At 34.0% G+C, this 20490-nt stretch overlaps 1 protein-coding gene across 1 annotated transcript; it reads right to left on the bottom strand.

Moving 5' to 3' along the window:
* Positions 1–748: 748 nt before the first annotated feature.
* On the bottom strand, positions 749–2041 carry LOC117787435. Its single transcript, XM_034625959.1, has 2 exons — positions 1585–2041; positions 749–1512 (listed from the first exon to the last, which is right to left on the bottom strand). The coding sequence occupies exons 1-2, from the start codon at positions 1969–1971 to the stop codon at positions 1120–1122; spliced, it is 780 nt and encodes a 259-aa protein (XP_034481850.1). The 5' UTR covers positions 1972–2041; the 3' UTR covers positions 749–1119.
* Between the last annotated feature and the right edge of the window lie 18449 nt (positions 2042–20490).

Raw genomic sequence — 20490 nt, forward strand, 5'->3', positions numbered from 1 at the left:
GTTGTTTTTTTTTTTTTTTTTATTTGTGTGAAATTGAGAGGCACAAGAAGAAGCTGGAGAAGAAGCTGTGTCAGATTGAGTTGCCAGGCGGCGTATTGTTCTTGAGCGATTCAAGGATGTTGCACGATGACGCAGTGGAGGGAGAAATTCGAAGAGGAAGAGCGAAGCAAAGTTTCAAGTATGGTTTTTGCATAAAACTTCAATTTAAATTGACATTTGAGTGGAAAGTAATTGCATGATATGCAGAGAGCATAAAAAAGGCAGCCCCGTCGACGGGCTGTTACTTATGGCACTTCCTCATGGATGGACTGAGGAGCAGTTGAGTTCGGTCAGGGAGGGGATTCTTAATGCTGGGTGAGGTCTCAAGCTGGGCGTGTTTAATATATGTGTATCCCGTTTCGAGCTACTATTTTTAGGCATTTAATGCGATTTTCAAGCCATCATTCTGTTTCCTTTTCTTTCCTCTCATTCCCTTGCTTCCCACCGCATTCATCCAAGCATTCAACGTCTATCCATCCTACGGACGAGCTCATTATGCGCTCGTTTATATGCCGAATTTGTTGTTGTGGTACGCCCTGTTGTTATTGTAAAGTTTTGAGCCCATTATGGGGATCTCGGTCTGGTTTTCTTCCTCTCGACTACAAAATGCCATACGCGTTTGTTCTTTTATTTTCTTTTCTCCTCTCCCCCTCTCCCCCTCTTCCCCTCTCTCTCTCCCTCTCTTCTTTTGTTTCTCTTTTTCTCTCACTTTGAAATTAAATGCCAATAAATTTGCATTTTTCGAACCAGCGTTGCGACTAAAAATCTCATTTGTTTTGGGTAACTCGTGTCTTCGATTTGCTTCTCTGGCTTTCCCATTACTCTCTCCTCCTCCTTCTCTCTTATTTGCACAAGTTTTTCAATTCCCCACTAACGAATTCCACACGAATTGACCAAGTTTTAATGTTGCACATAAATGTTGTTAATTTGTTTTCATTTCCTGCCAAACAACTGAACTGAGTATATTTGAATTCACTTTACAAATATATAAAACACACTTATTTATTATTATTCTACTTAATATTTTGGTGCTAACATCAAATGCTTTTCTTCTTAAATAATAGTTTAATATTCGAATCTTTATCCATTCTCATCCAGAGTATCGCTCTCATCATCGAAATTGTCGAGAACGTGCAACTTTTCGACAGGCGGCGAGGACGAAACATCTTCAATTTGTGGCGAGGAACTGCGACAGAGTTGCGGCATCAATTGTTGCAGCTGGGAAACATGACGGGGCTGCAGTTGACCCATGCAACCGTAGTAAAGCACATCGGAGATGAGCTTTCGTGCCAGAAGCTTTTGACGCGGCGCAAGCTCGTCGAATTGACTGCGCCAAGTGTGAGCCAAAGCTTCTGATTCGGAGATCGTGTGCTGGCGATGGCGAGGGGAGGAGGAGAGCACGGTAGCAGGTGGTGCAGCAGCCGGAGATGCGGACAATTCATCTTTGATCGTAGTGCGACGTTTCTTTGCATGCTGAGAGAGAAAAGAGAGATACCAATTATTAAGAGCTTTAAAGCTTCTACTTAAAACGCTCTATTTACTTACGAAAGCTTTACTGTGCGCTTCCTGATCGGGACTGCTGGCCTTGTGGAAGGCCTGAACTGAACCGGAAGATTCCTGGCCCTCGAGAAATCCCAAGAGCTCGAAATACCAAAGCGTCGACTCAAATGGCTCCTCTCCCAACGCCTCCCCCTCTGTACGTTTGCGTAAATCACGTCGAAAATTCGTACGGAAAGAGTTGATTTTCTTAACCACCAAAGCGCGATCCGCATGTGGTTCAACTTCGCGCAACTTTATCACCAGCTGCTCGTATCCGGCGGACTTCAAGGCGCGGCTACTGTACTCTGGACTCTTGACCTTCCACACTGCAGGCAGCGATCGATAGAGCAGCAAGAACTCTGTCCAGAATTGTCTATCACGTGTGCTCATCATGCACTCCACACAAATACGATCCACTATCCACGATCCACAAGTTCTCCTCACTTCGAACTCACACGCACCACTGAAACAATCGTCGCAATGCTGAGCACAAGCTTGCATGCGCAAATGCAGGAGACAGAGCGACAGGCAGAAAGAGAGTGCGAGAGAGAGCGCAAGAGCAAGTGAGCGAGCGCAAGCTTAGTCAGCGTGCAAGCGAGACAGATTTAGTGCAAACAACTGCGTTTTGTTGTTTGTGCAAACATTTGCGCTTTGTGCCAACAATTCGCAACAGATTTTTACATTTTCAATTCTTTATTTAAAGGCATTCTTACTCATTTTATTTTAAAAATATAAATTACCATACGTCACTTGTTCTTATTAGACTTAAATAAATATAATAAAACTTAGTATAAAAATCTACCAAATGAAAAGTAACTGTAATAATTAAAAAAGAATCGTACATGTTTTTTATTTTCTAATTGGAAATTGTTTTTTTTTTTAACTTGTCAAAACATCCATCGGCAATTATAATAAAATAAAATAAACAACTTTAACGAGCAATTTTTTTTTTTTTATTGTCTTGTTTTAATTATTGATTTCTTTGATTTTTTTTGGCTTTTTGAATACGTTTGATCCCACTGCAATCCAAATAGAACTGGTTCCCCAGTGAACCAAGTTTTGTACTCAATAATAATGCAATTTATAAGTCAAAGATAAATTTCGACTAATTCAATTTCAAACTAAGAATAAACTTTGGTCAGCAGCTGGCACTGGGAAGACGGTGGAAAGGGGAAAAATGAGGGTCAAAAGGTTGAATTTCAATAATGCAACTGTCCTTTATTTTTATATGTACTTTATCTTTTTCTTTGGTCCTTGCCATAAGCCAGATAAAGTTCCAAATTGTTTGGCAAATGCAAACAGGCGATTCCTCAAATATTGCAATTCTTTTTGTTGCTTCTTTGATTCTATTTTTGTTTGTTTCCATTTTTTATTTTCTATTTTATTTTTCCCCCTTAATAAAGTAATTTAAATAAAGTTATTTACATGGCAAATGGCAAATATTTGCAAGGATACAAATATTGATGCCGCGAGGACATTTAACAGACAAACAAACGAAGCGAAAGGACCAACAGGATAAAGACATTTTGCACTTGTTTCAATTATGCGTTGAGAGGGGGAAAAGAAAAAATGATAAAGTCGAGGACAACTGGAAATGAAATTGAAGTGAAACTAAAGCCTTTTGCAAATAGTTGTTAAAATATGTCAATAACCTTCACACAGGACAACACCCCCGAACCATAAACCACGATCCTGAGACAGAGCAACCCACTTCCACATCCACACCACCAAACACACACCCACACACATCAGAGTATGTCCAGCCATTGGGGTCCGGGAATCAATGGGGTAAGCCAACCCCTGCCGAACGAAGATTAGAGACAGGAAGAGGGAAAAGAGAAGGAGAAAGGAGGAACTGGACTGGGGTTTAGGTGCCCGGGGTAAATGTATACACGAATAAGCGCAGAAAATGTTTAATTAAATTCCGGGACACATTTGGCATGTTACATTGCTTTGGTCCGTTCGGTCGGTGGGTCGAACCACAGCCCGAATGGTTGGATCTGGAACTGGGTCTGTGTTTGGGACAGGCAAAGGGATTGGGGTTTTTTTTTTGTAGAGGGATGGGACGTGAATGTGGACTCCTTGCTTGTTTGTTCTCGTCGCAGTGAACTAACTAACAGAAATTGCAATAAAAATACCAAAACGTAGCAAAAACTAAGCAAAGCAAATTATGTTCTTCGTCCTCCTTTCTCTCTTTCTCTCCCACTCTCTCTCTCGCTTTGGTTAAACTATTGACATTCACTTGGTCGCTTTATTTTAGCAGCTGCGTTTCCTTTTACATGAAATTGGGAGTGGAAATGGAACTAGTCTAACATCCCACAGCTTTCGCAAAAGCTTTGAAGAATTGCAGCGCTTTTAAGAGAAAGAGAGAGAGAGAGAGAGAGAGACAATAGTTTTAGTGCAACGTTATACAAAACGACCTCGACGGTTGCATTATCTAAGTGGGTCATTAAAGCAGTTGAGGAACAATGTTCCGGGTTTAAATACCAAATATTTGCAATTAATTAAATGATTAATTACATATGTAATTTGCTCCGGCTAAAAAATGCAATTGCATTTTTACAACCGAATTAAGAAATTATTTCCTCAAATATTCTGATAGCAATAAGAAAACTTAAACAAAATATTTAATACGATAACATTTAATAAAAAAAATATAGAATCCTAAAGATAAAAAACAAAGTAAATGAGCTAGCTCTTGGACAAGTTAAGTACCTCAAACTAAGTATTTTTACTTTCTTCCTTTTGCTGAAAATAAATATAGCCGAGAGCTTTGACGTAGTCCAATTAAATATTTTGATAATAATAAGACAACTTAAACAAAATATTTACTACGATAACATTTTACACAAAAAATATAGAATCCTAAAGATAAAAAACAAAGTAAAAGAGCTAGCTCTTGGACAAGTTAAGTACCTCAAACTAAGTATTTTTACTTTCTTCCTTTTACTGAAAATAAATATAGCCGAGAGCTTTGACATAGTCCAATCAAATAAGCCGGCAAATTGCACTTAGCTGGTCGTTTCTAACTCATCCGACAATAAGCTTCGGCGCATACTCGTAAAATGTTATGACCATACCAAAATTTCAGTATTTCAGTGCATTGTATTTTTATTTTGCTTTATGTTCGGCCATTTGTAAATCTGAAAGACGGCATCTGTATAATGCGATGGCCTTTTAGAGGCCAAGTTGGGCATTTCGACTATGGTTTTTATGAGTGTGGTGCCTGTTAATGATTGATAAACCGCACGGGACCTATCAACACCCAAAAGAGCTGTACTACTATGCAACACCAAAAAGAGGAATAGAAGATAGTGAGCGAAAGAGCGAGAGAGAGAGAGAGAGAGAGGGGTAAGATGGAGACGAGAAGATTTCTAACCATACGAGATGCACATCAAATTGGCTATATTGTCGTGAGGTTTGACTTGAGGCACTGTAAGTACGACGACGACCAAGTAGTTTGTATACCAGTTTCTTTATTACACACAACAACAACAGCAACAGCAACAACAATAAAAATAAAAGGGGCTTGGGTCAAAACCACAACAGCAACAGCAACAGCAACTTGAGCTGAAATCGCAGCCAGCAGCGCCGTCGTTAAAAGAAAACAATATTGTAAATAAAGTTTAGAGCTGAGGCCAAAACTGGTTCCAAACAAACGAAAACAACAACAACAACGACGGACCAAACAACCAAACAACACAACAACCAAACGTCTGACAGACCAACCCAACATCGTGACTTCATTGTTGTTGTTGTGGTTGTTGCTGTTGTTGCTGTTGCTGTTGGTGTTGTTATTGTTGTTGACGTCTTGGTCTTTGATGACTTTTTAACCAAAGTTGTTGCCTCTTGTTGTTGTCGATTTTTATTTTTTTATTAAAAAAAATATATTTTTATTTTTCTTTTTATATACCCTGTAGACAAAGTCGCATTATTAAAGGCTATGACAAGCATTCGCATAGTTAAAACTTATTAAAATCCAAAAATAAAATCAAGCAACAAATGTGTAAAACGAAAAACAATAGTTCTACAGGGTATAACCAATCCTAACTCAAGTAACTCAGCTAATATTCGCATTAGAGCTGTCAAATTTGCTTTGAACAATTGCTGGGTATCTGCCAGCTCAGCAGTCTCTTAAGCTGTTTTATTTTTTGTGTTACCATAAAAGCAGTTAAACCACAAACCACATCCATTGCCGCAAAACTTCTTGTTCGTAAACAACGCTTGGACAGAGAGTTTTTTTTTGGGACAGACTCTTTGTTGTTTGGCTGGCCCAACCACTTTGGGTTGTATCTTGGCCCAAACACCATAAACATGAAACGAATCTAAGTCAAGAAACAGGTCTCAGACCATGGCTCAGACTGAGATAAAGTCTCTCTGAGCCAAGAACTAACCTAGGTCTACCAACTAGTTTGACAGCGTTCTACTTGCAACTTGTTGATGTTGCTGTTCTTGTTGTTGTTGTTGCTGTTGTTGTTGTTAGTCGACTCTTTTTTTTATGCACATGCTTATGGCTTTTAAGATAAAGACTATTATGATTGGCGAAACGTGCAAAAACAACATTTCGAAAACATATTATTGACCGACAGATACTCCGTAATAAATGCAAATAAATGCTGTTGCTAATGTATTGCATATCTACTTTATTGCTGATTCGATTACTCGAGAAAATTCAGAATATACAGAATGAATTCTTCAGTACAGAGACATCAGTTGAAAAAATAATAAAAAAAATTACAACACATGCAAAATAAACTTTAATGTTTTATGGCTTATTAACATATTTCTTTATGATTACAGGGTATGCAGTGAATAAATAAAACCATTCGTTTGTCTGAGTGTGTGTGTGTGTGTGTGTGTGTGTGTGTGTGTGTGACCGAGACGTGAAATTTATGCCTGGGCATAATTAACTTCAAACATGATCTCATAAATTCATCTCGCGTTCGTATATGGACTTTGTTTACTTTGTGTTAAGCTCGGATCTTTTCTTGTTCTTCTTGTTGATGCTAAAGTGGAGCATACAGCTGAGTGCACTCCAGTTCTGGGAGTCACAGCACACGCACAACAACATCAACAACAACAGCAATAACACAAACAAGTTAGTACTTGTTGAATTGTAGAGCTGTAGGTTTACCTGTTTCCTTATTTCCTCTTCAAGCTAGAGGTGTGATCATTAAACTACAATCAGAAATCAATTTCAAATAGTAAATATTAAATCATATTTTTTTCGGAAAATTTGATAAAATATGTAAGACTTGTTTGTTGCATTTTAGAAAATAAAATGAAAAATAAGTTTAAAAAATGTATCTAAATAATACAATAAATTCAAAAACAAATAATGATTATTAATTAGTTATGAGTTATTAATGAAAATCAAAGTTAGTAGTCGCATTATTAAATTGAAATAAAATATATTTTGAACTAAAATTAAATTAAATTCAATACTTGAACCAAAATTGATTAAATTTTTATGACATGATTCCTTGTCTCGTTTCAAACTCACATTTTGTTAGCCCCTGCTACTAATATGTAATGAAACTACCTTAATAATTAAAACTACTTTAATGATCTTAATTCCAAAACCCTGCAGCGATGAACCGGAAAATGAAAATTGAGACGAAGGCGAAAACGAAGGCAAGGGGATAGCCATAAACTGCAACTTCCTGAATTTTAGAGGAAAAAAACAAAAGAAAACTACACATAAATAAAGGTCGATAGGTAGGCGCACACAGTGCATAAAGAGAATCATTGAACAAAAACGAATAGTCGAAAATTTATTGCACTTTTTCCGCTGCCCCGCAATCCTTTGTCATGTGCAGAGACCCAGACCGCCAGAAACAAACGAGATTGTGAAAACGAGAAAACCAGAAACAAAATACATGTACTATAAGGGGCAAATCCAAAGCTGACCCAAGCTAGAGGCCTCAGACCCAAATCCAGAGTCAGTGCCACTTTCGACTTGCGGCGCACAATGAAAACTCTTTCAAATGGTTTGGTGGCAAAAAAAACACAACAGAAAAAAAACCTGATGTATACCCATATAAACATAAATACATATACCTCTATATTGAGAAAAGAGAAATATATGTATATACAAAAAAAAAAACGAAATAAATACGTTTTTCACGAATTAACGTGCCCAGTGGAGCTGAACGGCAAAAGGTTTTTATAATTGATTTCCTGCGATTGCAGCGTCAAAAGAAAAACAACAACAACAATTGACAACAACAATACTAGCAAAATCTTAAACAGAAACAACGACAACAACCTGAATTGCAGGTCGACTATAAAACGGACTACCGTGCAAACCCATTTTATAGACAGAACACACATCTTTGAATATACCGACTTTAAACTACCCTAGTTAAATATGTGTTAATTCTAAACTATAGCAAAAACATAAATAACCTTGTTAAATGTATTCTTGACAGCTCATCAACTGTTCTTAGAATTTTAAGGTGTATCAATCCCCTTAACTAAATAATATTACTCTGAGTTAGAGTATTTAAAAATATTGCTGCAGCAGAAATCAAATTGCCTGGCGATGCATTCGCGCGAACAGCGCCAAAAAAAAAAGAGAAAACCAACAAATGGTGAAAATAAACTTGCCCAAAAAAGGTTAAAAATCAAGCACCCAATGTAAAGTACGAGTAGTTGCAATGGACTTAACCGGCATATCCGCACCATGAATGTCCTACAAAATAAATTTTTGTGAAATTGATTTGTGCATTATTTTTCACGCAATAACTGATAACCTTTTTAAATTTCTAAGATGGATTTGCAATATAATATTGTTCTCTAAAAAAAAAATCCATTCAAATTTTTCAAAATTATTGTTTATGATCATTTTACAGCTATCGCTTGTTATATCTAAAAGTTTTACTAAAATTAAATTCTAGTTATGGATTTATCTGACATTGCAATAAGAATGGCTAAATAAAAGGAAAAATATGGAATACTTACCTGATACGAGAGTTTGCTCAGCGAATCAAACAAATCTCCTGCACACACGCATTGCAGAGCATTTCACAAAGGTTACAAATCGACCATAAAAGACCAACAACAAACAGAAAAAAGAAAGAAAGAAAAGGGGGAAAAAAGAGACGACCATCAACACGATCATCAACGAGAACCATAAATAAGACTTAAATGGCATGAAAAAAGGCAACAACAGCAACAACAACAACGACTGCAATCAAAACGCATGCTGTGGCCATTACAACAACAACGATAACAACACCAACAACAACAACAACGAGTGCAGGCCAAGTTTGTTGGTTGAAGCCAACGTTAACCACAACAACAAAACAACGAAGAAAAAGTAGCAAAAAATAAAACACAAAAAAAAAATAAATGAAATAAAAAAACAGCAACAACAAAGGCTCAAAACAGCAACCAAAACGAAGTCAACGAAGTTATATCGACTATAAAAACAACAAAAACAACAACAACAAACACAGAAACAACAACAACAATCAGCCGCACCTTCAAAACAGACAAAAAGACAGACGGACAGACAGCTGAACTGATATATCTGTGTGTGTGTATGTGTGTGTGTTGTGTGTGTGCGTGCGTCTCTCATTTCATGTTGCTGTTGCCTGCAGACCAAGTTGCCAAGTTGTTGCCTGCAACACAGCAGCCGTTGATCAAGCGACCCCAAGAGACAAACCTAAAAGAGTTAAGGAAATAAAACCAAGAAACAGAGAGAGAGAAAAAAACATGGGTGATATCTTTGAGTCGATCTTTAGGCGTTTGTTGCATGCAACCAGCCTCAGCTTTATAACCATATCCGTACTTGCAACTGCCCCAAAGACGTGTGGCACTGACACGAGGGCGTCAATCAAGGGGTGTGGCAGAATGGAGGTCGTATGGGATTAAAATTAATGACCCTTATACTAATTTTTTAAATCACGAGTATAACTAGAAGGTAGACACCAAAGAAAAAGGAAGAAAAAAAAATAATCTTTTTAAATATTTATCTGCTTCCGTATTATATCTAGAGGAAAAGTTATTACTTAGCTTCGAGACATTTTAAACTATTTCTAGTTGAAAGAAGGAAAGAATCATTTAGACAAGTGCATTTTCAAAATTACATATATCAGCTTATTTTTTTTTTGTTTTTGAAAATAATGCTATGTCGATATATAAAAACTAGCTTATAAATTTTCGGAGCTGAATACTTCTTAACCAATTTCTTCTCACATGTCTACTTTTAATCGTACTATCTGATTTTTGAAGCTGTAAATCTCAAATCACAATCGCTCCACTGACACTTTACCCAAAATGAAACCAAACTTAGCGCCCAAAGCAGAATAAATAAATAATCAAAGAAATATCTTGTTAAGCTTGGGGTGTACAATACTTGTTTGTTAGCTCGACTTGAAGATTTCTGTAGACATAAATCTCAAGAGCAACTGACAAGTCAGATCACTAAGAGAAGAGAAGAGAAGTGGAGTGGAGAGGGTTCGACCCAGACAGCCCACGGGTTAAAACAATAAATTTACTTCTATCAAGAAAGAACTTTTGTATTAAGCGAGCCCAAAAACTGTTTTTCCAGTTTTAGACGGAGAATTGCAACTGTAAGGCATGAGCTGAGCTATAGATCTTATCGATATCTAAAATTTACATTAATGTAAAGCCCAATGATCCATGAGTTACTTTATTTAATGGTTAGTTCTTAGGAAATCTATAGACTAAACATGATTAAAAACTGCGCAAGCTCATTTTTTATATCCATAACATTGGAAAAATAATTATATCATCTTAATCTTGTTCTTCTTCTTCTACTTTATCAAGTTTCGAAGCGTACAATTCTATTTTTTTTTAAGTTTATTTTTATGTAATTCTTTGCTGTCTGTCACTCAATAAATGTGTTCATTTGCCTTTGGCTGCTCCAAAACCAGAAACGAGTATCAGCATCTAGAATTCTTATTCTTCCTTCTCTCCTTATCCCCTTCCTTCCCCCCTACATTCCTTACAGTACCCTCCCAGTTGAAGCTCTATCGTAATTTCGTATAACTTGAAGTACAATCGCAATACATTAAAATCTAATTGACAGTTGGACTGGCAGTCAGAGTCAGTGAAACAAAGCCAAAGCCAGAGGCACAGTGGGTCTAGATGGCAACGGGGCGGGGAGGGGTGCACAGTGGAGCAAACAGACAGCTCAGTTTCGCATTTGAAAGATGTTGCTGGAATTATTATATGTACTTATATCTAGCACATTAAGAGTGCCAAAATTACGTAAGCACTTGTCGACCAGATGCCGAGTATTCTAATACCCCGTAACTTTTAAAAACTGAAAAGGGTATCATCAACTTGGGCCTAAGTAATTAAAAGAATGACAAAATCATAAGTAAGTATGATTCAGTAAATATATAAATAAATAAAAACGAAGTACAGGGTATCTTTAAGTTGTGTTCTTTCAGCTCAAACATTTGATGTTGGCTTAGACATAAGCAGCAATGGTTTCGTCTTTACCAAATGGCTCAAATATTAATTTCTGATGTACTACAGGGTATCTTTTAGTACTGCTTTTTCAACTGAAACATTTAATCTAGAATTGGATGGATTGCTAGTTTGTCCTTCGCCAAATGGCTGATATTTATATTTCTAATGCCACAGATGTTGCATTAACTGATGTTGAGGTAGAGGACCTTCAGATGAGAAGACAGTTAGTCGGAGTGTCTCTGAGAGTTATTTAGTCTCCGAGTTAATTCCCAAAGTTTCAGCTGGGGCACATTCATCTCCCAGGGCTTATGACAACAGCAACGTATCAAATTTCAAGCCAGACATTGGCTCAAACAGATCCTTTGCTACCTGCTACCCTCTACCCTCCTCTTTCTCTTTCTCTTTCTCTTCCTCTGCCAACTGCCCACTGGCAAAGGGCAGCAAAGAGTTAAAATTTATGTGAGCTGAAAACAAGAGAAAAGTTAATTAAACTTGAAAATAATAAGAGCAAAAGCAAAGGCAAATGGCAAAGGCAAAAAGAGATGTGGAGAAATAATAAAACACAAAAAGTGTACAACGCTGCCCGCGGCCCATCAAATTGTGGGCTGGTGGGCTGAGTGGGCATGGCCCATCATTAGCATATCGCCCTCGGCGCGAAAAAAGGGTTGCATTGCACAGTTAATCGCCAGCTGATGCCGATGACACGACAGCAGAATGAGTATGAGATTGGGGCTAGAGATTGAAATAAAATACTGAAGTTTCGGGAACGGTTGTGGGTCTGTGTTGATATTGACATTGACAGGGAACCGAACCCATGCCCATTCGCGGACATTATCTGCAATCGGGGACTGCAATAAAAGCGGACAATAATTAAAACTGGTAACTGGCAAACAACAGCATAGCAAGTTTTAGAGATGGATCTATGTATGTGTTACCAGAGCTTTTGGGGCTAAATCATTCACACTCGCGCTAAAAGAAAGATCACAACGAGACTTAGTGAAACTAGATGCTAAGTCTTGACGTTAATGTTGTGTACAGGAAGGTGTATTTTGAATAGCGACATATATTATATTAAAATCATTAAAATAAGAGTTTTAATATGACTTCGAAATAAATATTGAAAATATTGAATTTTCGAAATTTTAATAGAGGTCCATTACCACCAAAATCGAAAAAAAATTATTTTTTAACGAGATTAATAAAACTTAAATGCAGAATGAATAAAGAGGCCAAACCATGATCAAAAAGACATTCCGCTTGAAAATCGGTTTAGTTTTGACAAAGTTATGACGGATTGAAGTTGGTCAGACATTGGATCTAGTAACTTTACAAGTCAAAATTTTTGTTCAATTTCCCATGATTTTTGACAAGAAAATGAAACGTCTCAGAATCAAGTTTTAAGTGTTGTTTTATACTAATTATGATGTAAGGAGTTGATTAAAAGTGAAAACTTGAGATTTAAAATTTTCAATTTTTAAAATTTCAAAGGGGGTACCCTTAGCATCAAAATCGGATTTTAGCAAAAATAATTTTTTTTTAAAAGTTAATAAAGTTTAAATGCAGAATGAATAAAGATGCCAAACCATGATCAAAATGACATTCCGCTTGAAAATCGGTTTAGTTTCGACAAAGTTATGGCGGATTGAAGTTGGTCAGATATTGGATCTAGTAACTTTACAAGTCAAAATTTTTGTTCAATTTCCCATGATTTTTGACAAGAAAATGAAACGTCTCAGAATCAAGTTTTAAGTGTTGTTTTATACTAATTATGATGTAAGGAGTTGATTAAAAGTGAAAACTTGAGATTTAAAATTTTCAATTTTAAAATTTCAAAGGACCCTTATAGCATCAAAATCGGATTTTAGCAAAAAATAATTTTTTTTTAAAAGTTAATAAAGTTTAAATGCAGAATGAATAAAGATGCCAAACCATGATCAAAATGACATTCCGCTTGAAAATCGGTTTAGTTTCGACAAAGTTATGACGGATTGAAGTTGGTCAGACTTTGGATCTAGTAACTTTACAAGTCAAAATTTTTGTTCAATTTCCCATGATTTTTGACAAGAAAATGAAACGTCTCAGAATCAAGTTTTAAGTGTTGTTTTATACTAATTATGATATAGGGAGTTGATTAAAAGTGAAAGCTTTAGATTTAAAATTTTCAATTTTCAAAATTTCAAAGGGGGTACCCTTAGCATCAAAATCGGATTTTAGCAAAAAATAATTTTTTTTTAAAAGTTAATAAAGTTTAAATGCAGAATGAATAAAGATGCCAAACCATGATCAAAATGACATTCCTTGAAAATCGGTTTAGTTTCGACAAAGTTATGACGAATCGAAGTTGGTCAGATATTGGATCTAGTAACTTTACAAGTCAAATTTTTGTTCAATTTCCATGATTTTTGACAAGAAAATGAAACGTCTCAGAATCAAGTTTTAAGTGTTGTTTTATACTAATTATGATGTAAGGAGTTGATTAAAAGTGAAAACTTGAGATTTAAAATTTTCAATTTTTAAAATTTCAAAGGGGGTACCCTTAGCATCAAAATCGGATTTTAGCAAAAAATAATTTTTTTTTTAAAGTTAATAAAGTTTAAATGCAGAATGAATAAAGATGCCAAACCATAATCAAAATGACATTCCGCTTGAAAATCGGTTTAGTTTCGACAAAGTTATGACGGATTGAAGTTGGTCAGATATTGGATCTAGTAACTTTACAAGTCAAAATTTTTGTTCAATTTCCATGATTTTGACAAGAAAATGAAACGTCTCAGAATCAAGTTTTAAGTGTTGTTTTATACTAATTATGATGTAAGAGTTGATTAAAAGTGAAAACTTGAGATTTAAAATTTTCAATTTTAAAATTTCAAAGGGGTACCCTTAGCATCAAAATCGGATTTTAGCAAAAATAATTTTTTTTAAAAGTTAATAAAGTTTAAATGCAGAATGAATAAAGATGCCAAACCATGATCAAAATGACATTCCGCTTGAAAATCGGTTTAGTTTCGACAAAGTTATGACAGTTGAAGTTGGTCAGACTTTGGATCTAGTAACTTTACAAGTCAAAATTTTTTCAATTTCCCATGATTTTGACAAGAAAATGAAACGTCTCAGAATCAAGTTTTAAGTGTTGTTTTATACTAATTATGATGTAAGGAGTTGATTAAAGTGAAAACTTGAGATTTAAAATTTTCAATTTTTAAAATTTCAAAGGGGGTACCCTTAGCATCAAAATCGGATTTTAGCAAAAATAATTTTTTTTTAAAAGTTAATAAAGTTTAAATGCAGAATGAATAAAGATGCCAAACCATGATCAAAATGACATTCCGCTTGAAAATCGGTTTAGTTTCGACAAAGTTATGACGGATTGAAGTTGGTCAGACTTTGGATCTAGTAACTTTACAAGTCAAAATTTTGTTCAATTTCCCATGATTTTGACAAGAAAATGAAACGTCTCAGAATCAAGTTTTAAGTGTTGTTTTATACTAATTATGATGTAAGGAGTTGATTAAAAGTGAAAACTTGAGATTTAAAATTTTCAATTTTAAAATTTCAAAGGGTACCCTTAGCATCAAAATCAGTTTAAGCAAAAATAATTTTTTTTAAAAGTTAATAAAGTTTAAATGCAGAATGAATAAGATGCCAAACCATGATCAAAATGACATTCCGCTTGAAAATCGGTTTAGTTTCGACAAAGTTATGACGGATTGAAGTTGGTCAGATATTGGATCTAGTAACTTTACAAGTCAAAATTTTTGTTCAATTTCCCATGATTTTTGACAAGAAAATGAAACGTCTCAGAATCAAGTTTTAAGTGTTGTTTTATACTAATTATGATGTAAGGAGTTGATTAAAAGTGAAAACTTGAGATTTAAAATTTTCAATTTTTAAAATTTCAAAGGGGTACCCTTAGCATCAAAATCAGGATTTTAGCAAAAAATAATTTTTTTTAAAAGTTAATAAAGTTTAAATGCAGAATGAATAAAGATGCCAAACCATGATCAAAATGACATTCCGCTTGAAAATCGGTTTAGTTTCGACAAAGTTATGACGGATTGAAGTTGGTCGGACTTTGGATCTAGTAACTTTACAAGTCAAAATTTTGTTCAATTTCCATGATTTTGACAAGAAAATGAAACGTCTCAGAATCAAGTTTTAAGTGTTGTTTTATACTAATTATGATGTAAGGAGTTGATAAAAAGTGAAAACTTGAGATTTAAAATTTTCAATTTTTAAAATTTCAAAGGGGGTACCCTTAGCATCAAAATCGGATTTTAGCAAAAAATAATTTTTTTTTAAAAGTTAATAAAGTTTAAATGCAGAATGAATAAAGATGCCAAACCATGATCAAAATGACATTCCGCTTGAAAATCGGTTTAGTTTCGACAAAGTTATGACGGATTGAAGTTGGTCAGATATTGGATCTAGTAACTTTACAAGTCAAAATTTTTGTTCAATTTCCCATGATTTTTGACAAGAAAATGAAACGTCTCAGAATCAAGTTTTAAGTGTTGTTTTATACTAATTATGATGTAAGGAGTTGATTAAAAGTGAAAACTTGAGATTTAAAATTTTCAATTTTTAAAATTTCAAAGGGGGTACCCTTAGCATCAAAATCGGATTTTAGCAAAAAATAATTTTTTTTTAAAAGTTAATAAAGCTTAAATGCAGAATGAATAAAGATGCCAAACCATGATCAAAATGACATTCCGCTTGAAAATCGGTTTAGTTTCGACAAAGTTATGACGGATTGAAGTTGGTCAGATATTGGATCTAGTAACTTTACAAGTCAAAATTTTTGTTCAATTTCCCATGATTTTTGACAAGAAAATGAAACGTCTCAGAATCAAGTTTTAAGTGTTGTTTTATACTAATTATGATGTAAGGAGTTGATTAAAAGTGAAAACTTGAGATTTAAAATTTTCAATTTTTAAAATTTCAAAGGGGGTACCCTTAGCATCAAAATCGGATATTAGCAAAAAATAATTTTTTTTTAAAAGTTAATAAAGTTTAAATGCAGAATGAATAAAGATGCCAAACCATGATCAAAATGACATTCCGCTTGAAAATCAGTTTAGTTTCGACAAAGTTATGACGGATTGAAGTTGGTCAGACTTTGGATCTAGTAACTTTACATGTCAAAATTTTGTTCAATTTCCATGATTTTTGACAAGAAAATGAAACGTCTCAGAATCAAGTTTTAAGTGTTGTTTTATACTAATTATGATGTAAGGAGTTGATAAAAGTGAAAACTTGAGATTTAAAATTTTCAATTTTAAAATTTCAAAGGGGTACCCTTAGCATCAAAATCGGATTTTAGCAAAAATAATTTTTTTTAAAAGTTAATAAAGTTTAAATGCAGAATGAATAAAGATGCCAAACCATGATCAAAATGACATTCCGCTTGAAAATCGGTTTAGTTTCGACAAAGTTATGACGGATTGAAGTTGGTCAGATATTGGATCTAGTAACTTTACAAGTCAAAATTTTGTTCAATTTCCCATGATTTTTGACAAGAAAATGAAACGTCTCAGAATCAAGTTTTAAGTGTTGTTTTATACTAATTATGATGTAAGGAGTTGATAAAAGTGAAAACTTGAGATTTAAAATTTTCAATTTTAAAATTTCAAAGGGGTACCCTTAGCATCAAAATCAGATTTTAGCAAAAATAATTTTTTTTTAAAAGTTAATAAAGTTTAAATGCAGAATGAATAAAGATGCCAAACCATGATCAAAATGACATTCCGCTTGAAAATCGGTTTAGTTTCGACAAAGTTATGGCGGATTGAAGTTGGTCAGATATTGGATCTAGTAACTTTACAAGTCAAAATTTTTGTTCAATTTCCCATGATTTTGACAAGAAAATGAAACGTCTCAGAATCAAGTTTTAAGTGTTGTTTTATACTAATTATGATGTAAGGAGTTGATTAAAAGTGAAAACTTGAGATTTAAAATTTTCAATTTTAAAATTTCAAAGGGTACCCTTAGCATCAAAATCGGATATTAGCAAAAAATAATTTTTTTTAAAAGTTAATAAAGTTTAAATGCAGAATGAATAAAGATGCCAAACCATGATCAAAATGACATTCCGCTTGAAAATCAGTTTAGTTTCGACAAAGTTATGACGGATTGAAGTTGGTCAGACTTTGGATCTAGTAACTTTACATGTCAAAATTTTTGTTCAATTTCCCATGATTTTTGACAAGAAAATGAAACGTCTCAGAATCAAGTTTTAAGTGTTGTTTTATACTAATTATGATGTAAGGAGTTGATAAAAAGTGAAAACTTGAGATTTAAAATTTTCAATTTTAAAATTTCAAAGGGTACCCTTAGCATCAAAATCAATTTTAGCAAAAATAATTTTTTTTTAAAAGTTAATAAAGTTTAAATGCAGAATGAATAAAGATGCCAAACCATGATCAAAATGACATTCCGCTTGAAAATCGGTTTAGTTTCGACAAAGTTATGACGGATTGAAGTTGGTCAGATATTGGATCTAGTAACTTTACAAGTCAAAATTTTTGTTCAATTTCCCATGATTTTTGACAAGAAAATGAAACGTCTCAGAATCAAGTTTTAAGTGTTGTTTTATACTAATTATGATGTAAGGAGTTGATTAAAAGTGAAAACTTGAGATTTAAAATTTTCAATTTTTAAAATTTCAAAGGGGGTACCCTTAGCATCAAAATCGTATTTTAGCAAAATATAATTTTTTTTTAAAAGTTAAAAAAGTTTAAATGCAGAATGAATAAAAATGCCAAACCATGATCAAAATGACATTCCGCTTGAAAATCGGTTTAGTTTCGACAAAGTTATGATAGTTCGAAGTTACTCAAGTCTCTCTTAGTTTTGATATGCAATAAAAAATAATTTAAAATTGTTTTAAATCATATATAAGTAGTGTGGTTCCTGGTATTTACTATTTTATTTGCCCAAATCTATAAAAGTAATTAAAATAATACATCCTGCTTTTGAATTCCTCTTTTTAGCATCTGCTAATCCACTTTAGTTTTACTGCACTGAAAGCTTACTGTTCTCTTATTGAAAAAAAGTTATAAATTATATTATTACAATTATCGTACCTCGCTTTCAACACAGCGACTGGCGGGAATACTTTGCTCTATAGAAATAAATCAGCTGTTAAGCCTTTAAGCCTCGTGGTTCGTCCAATTTTCATTTACTTTTGAGAACCCTTTTCGGTTCATTTTTAATGTTGACCAAAAGCAAGAGAAAATTGTACAGCGAAACGAAAAAATTGATATAAAAATTTATCACAATTTTTGATTGTCGTTGTTGTTGTTGTGTTTTTTCGTTAGGTTTGTTTAATTTGTGCAGGTTCGCAACGCATTCAACAAATAAGCGTTAAAAAAATCAGTCGTAAAAAGGATTTTATTTTAATTACATGCGAGTTTTATTTTGGGCTCCGACTGTGAGCGGATTTTCATTCAGTTGATGACAATAAGTCGGTGGTAACTCTGCCCCGCCACTCCCCAAACTCTGCACAGTTAAACCCCTTCTACAGACCATACCCCTGGTATTGTTGACTTTTATAATTAAGGTCTTTGTATATGCGCGTTTCCAGCTGATGGAACACGAAAACCCCGTAACAGGAACAGAACCAAAAAGCAAAGGGGTAAAAGTTGTAAGGAGCAAAAGCTGTGAAGGGTGAGGGGGGTTAAGTCTCGACTTACCTGAGTGAAATCAGTGTGGAAACGAAAGCGAAAACGTAAGCGAGAACTCTCATAAAAAGGATTAATTGTGCGCAATTGAAGAAAATATATTACAGAACCTTTCTTTCGTATGGAGCAGAGCATAAAAGTTTTTTCTCAAATGTTTTTCCAGCTTTTCCATTGAATTATGCAAAATCTTTTAAATGCGAAGTAACTGCAAAACTCGACTTAACCACTTTGCATGTGTCTACGGATCTTAATGTTCTTGTTGTTGTTGGTTATACCCTATCGAAGGGTTTTTCCCGAAAAGCTTAAAGAATAAACAGGTTGAGTAACAGCAAAATATGTTCTTGTCTATATAACCTGACTAAATTTATTTAATATTAGACTACTCTTACTTATATGAATGGAAACAAAGGAACAATTTATCTAAATTCTATTTATTATACGAAAAAATATTTTTTTATATTTTAATATATTTTAAATAAATTAAATAAATATGTTATTTAATATTTATATTATTACAAATTGACAGAGATTCGAAAAGGGTATTAATATAACGTCATAGTGAAAAAACTTTTCTTAGTTGTTGTTGTTGTTGATGTTGTTGGGGTAACAGCTTAAGTTCATAATGCGCATACAAAGTTGCTGTGGCAATGCCTAAATTGTATATGTGGGTCGATGTTGGTCCACCCACCTACCCCCCTCTCAATTGTCATAACCCGCAACAACATCCCTTCCCATCCTACACTTTGCCACAATCTTCACATGCGTTCTTGGGTTAATTGCTCAAGTTCAAAATTAAAATATTTATTACAATGAAAAACTTTGGCACTTTGACGACGCCACCAAGACGACAGGAATATGAACAAGAAGAAGAATTGGAAGAGTGAGAAGTGAATACAGAAGAAGAAGAAGAAGAAGAAATAAGCACAAGTTTGAAGACAAAAGAAAGTTTACGTGTAATTTGCAAGTGCGTATCTCGTTGGAAATTTGGTTAGTTCCGTAGCTTTTAGTAGATTAGGTGTTATCAGTGTATTCGTCTCCTTTTTGGTAAAGGAATTGGGCTTAAGAGGTAGCTTACCTAGTTTAAGCAAACAAATAACTTGGCTAATCCTTTCATTACAGAAACATCAAATATAATCACACAAAAATGTATGAAAGTTTTAGAAATAATCAAATTTATTATATGAACTTTATCAAGCGTGTAAGCAAACAAAATATAATACCTGAAATTAGTTACAAATTATTTCAAGACTACAAGTCTAAAACAATTATATAATTAAAAAATTAATATTAAAGTCTCAATAAATTAAATACGCTTTTTCACTGTTGTAGATTCGTAGTGTGTCAGTTTTATTGTATTCTTTTGAATGTACACATTAAGATCTTCAATAAATGTTGATTGAATTAATTCCGAGTTCAGAATAGATATAGGTATAATATAAATTATAAATATTTTTTTTAAGGAAATTGATTAATCTCTCGGCCTAAACTTAGCTATTTTGGACAAGTTACTTAAAATATTTAAGAGTTTGGTCAATAGGAAAGCATGCGAGCTTAGTGGTAAGGCTTACACTACAAATGCCTATAATTCTTTCGAGATGAGAAATAATATCAAAGCCCATGTCAAAGATCCCCTAGAGCTATTAGAACAGGTAGATTTAAATGGCACGGTGGGCGGGGGTAGCGAAAAGCGGTGTCCCCTTTAATCTGTTGAAAAGATAAGAAAGAAAAGGGAGAGAGAAAAACTTGTTTGCCAAAGCTTTAACGTAAAATGTAACGTGCGGCGCTT

The sequence above is a fragment of the Drosophila innubila genome, assembly GCF_004354385.1.
Source record: "Drosophila innubila isolate TH190305 chromosome 3L unlocalized genomic scaffold, UK_Dinn_1.0 0_D_3L, whole genome shotgun sequence".
NCBI classification, from domain to species: domain Eukaryota; kingdom Metazoa; phylum Arthropoda; class Insecta; order Diptera; family Drosophilidae; genus Drosophila; species Drosophila innubila.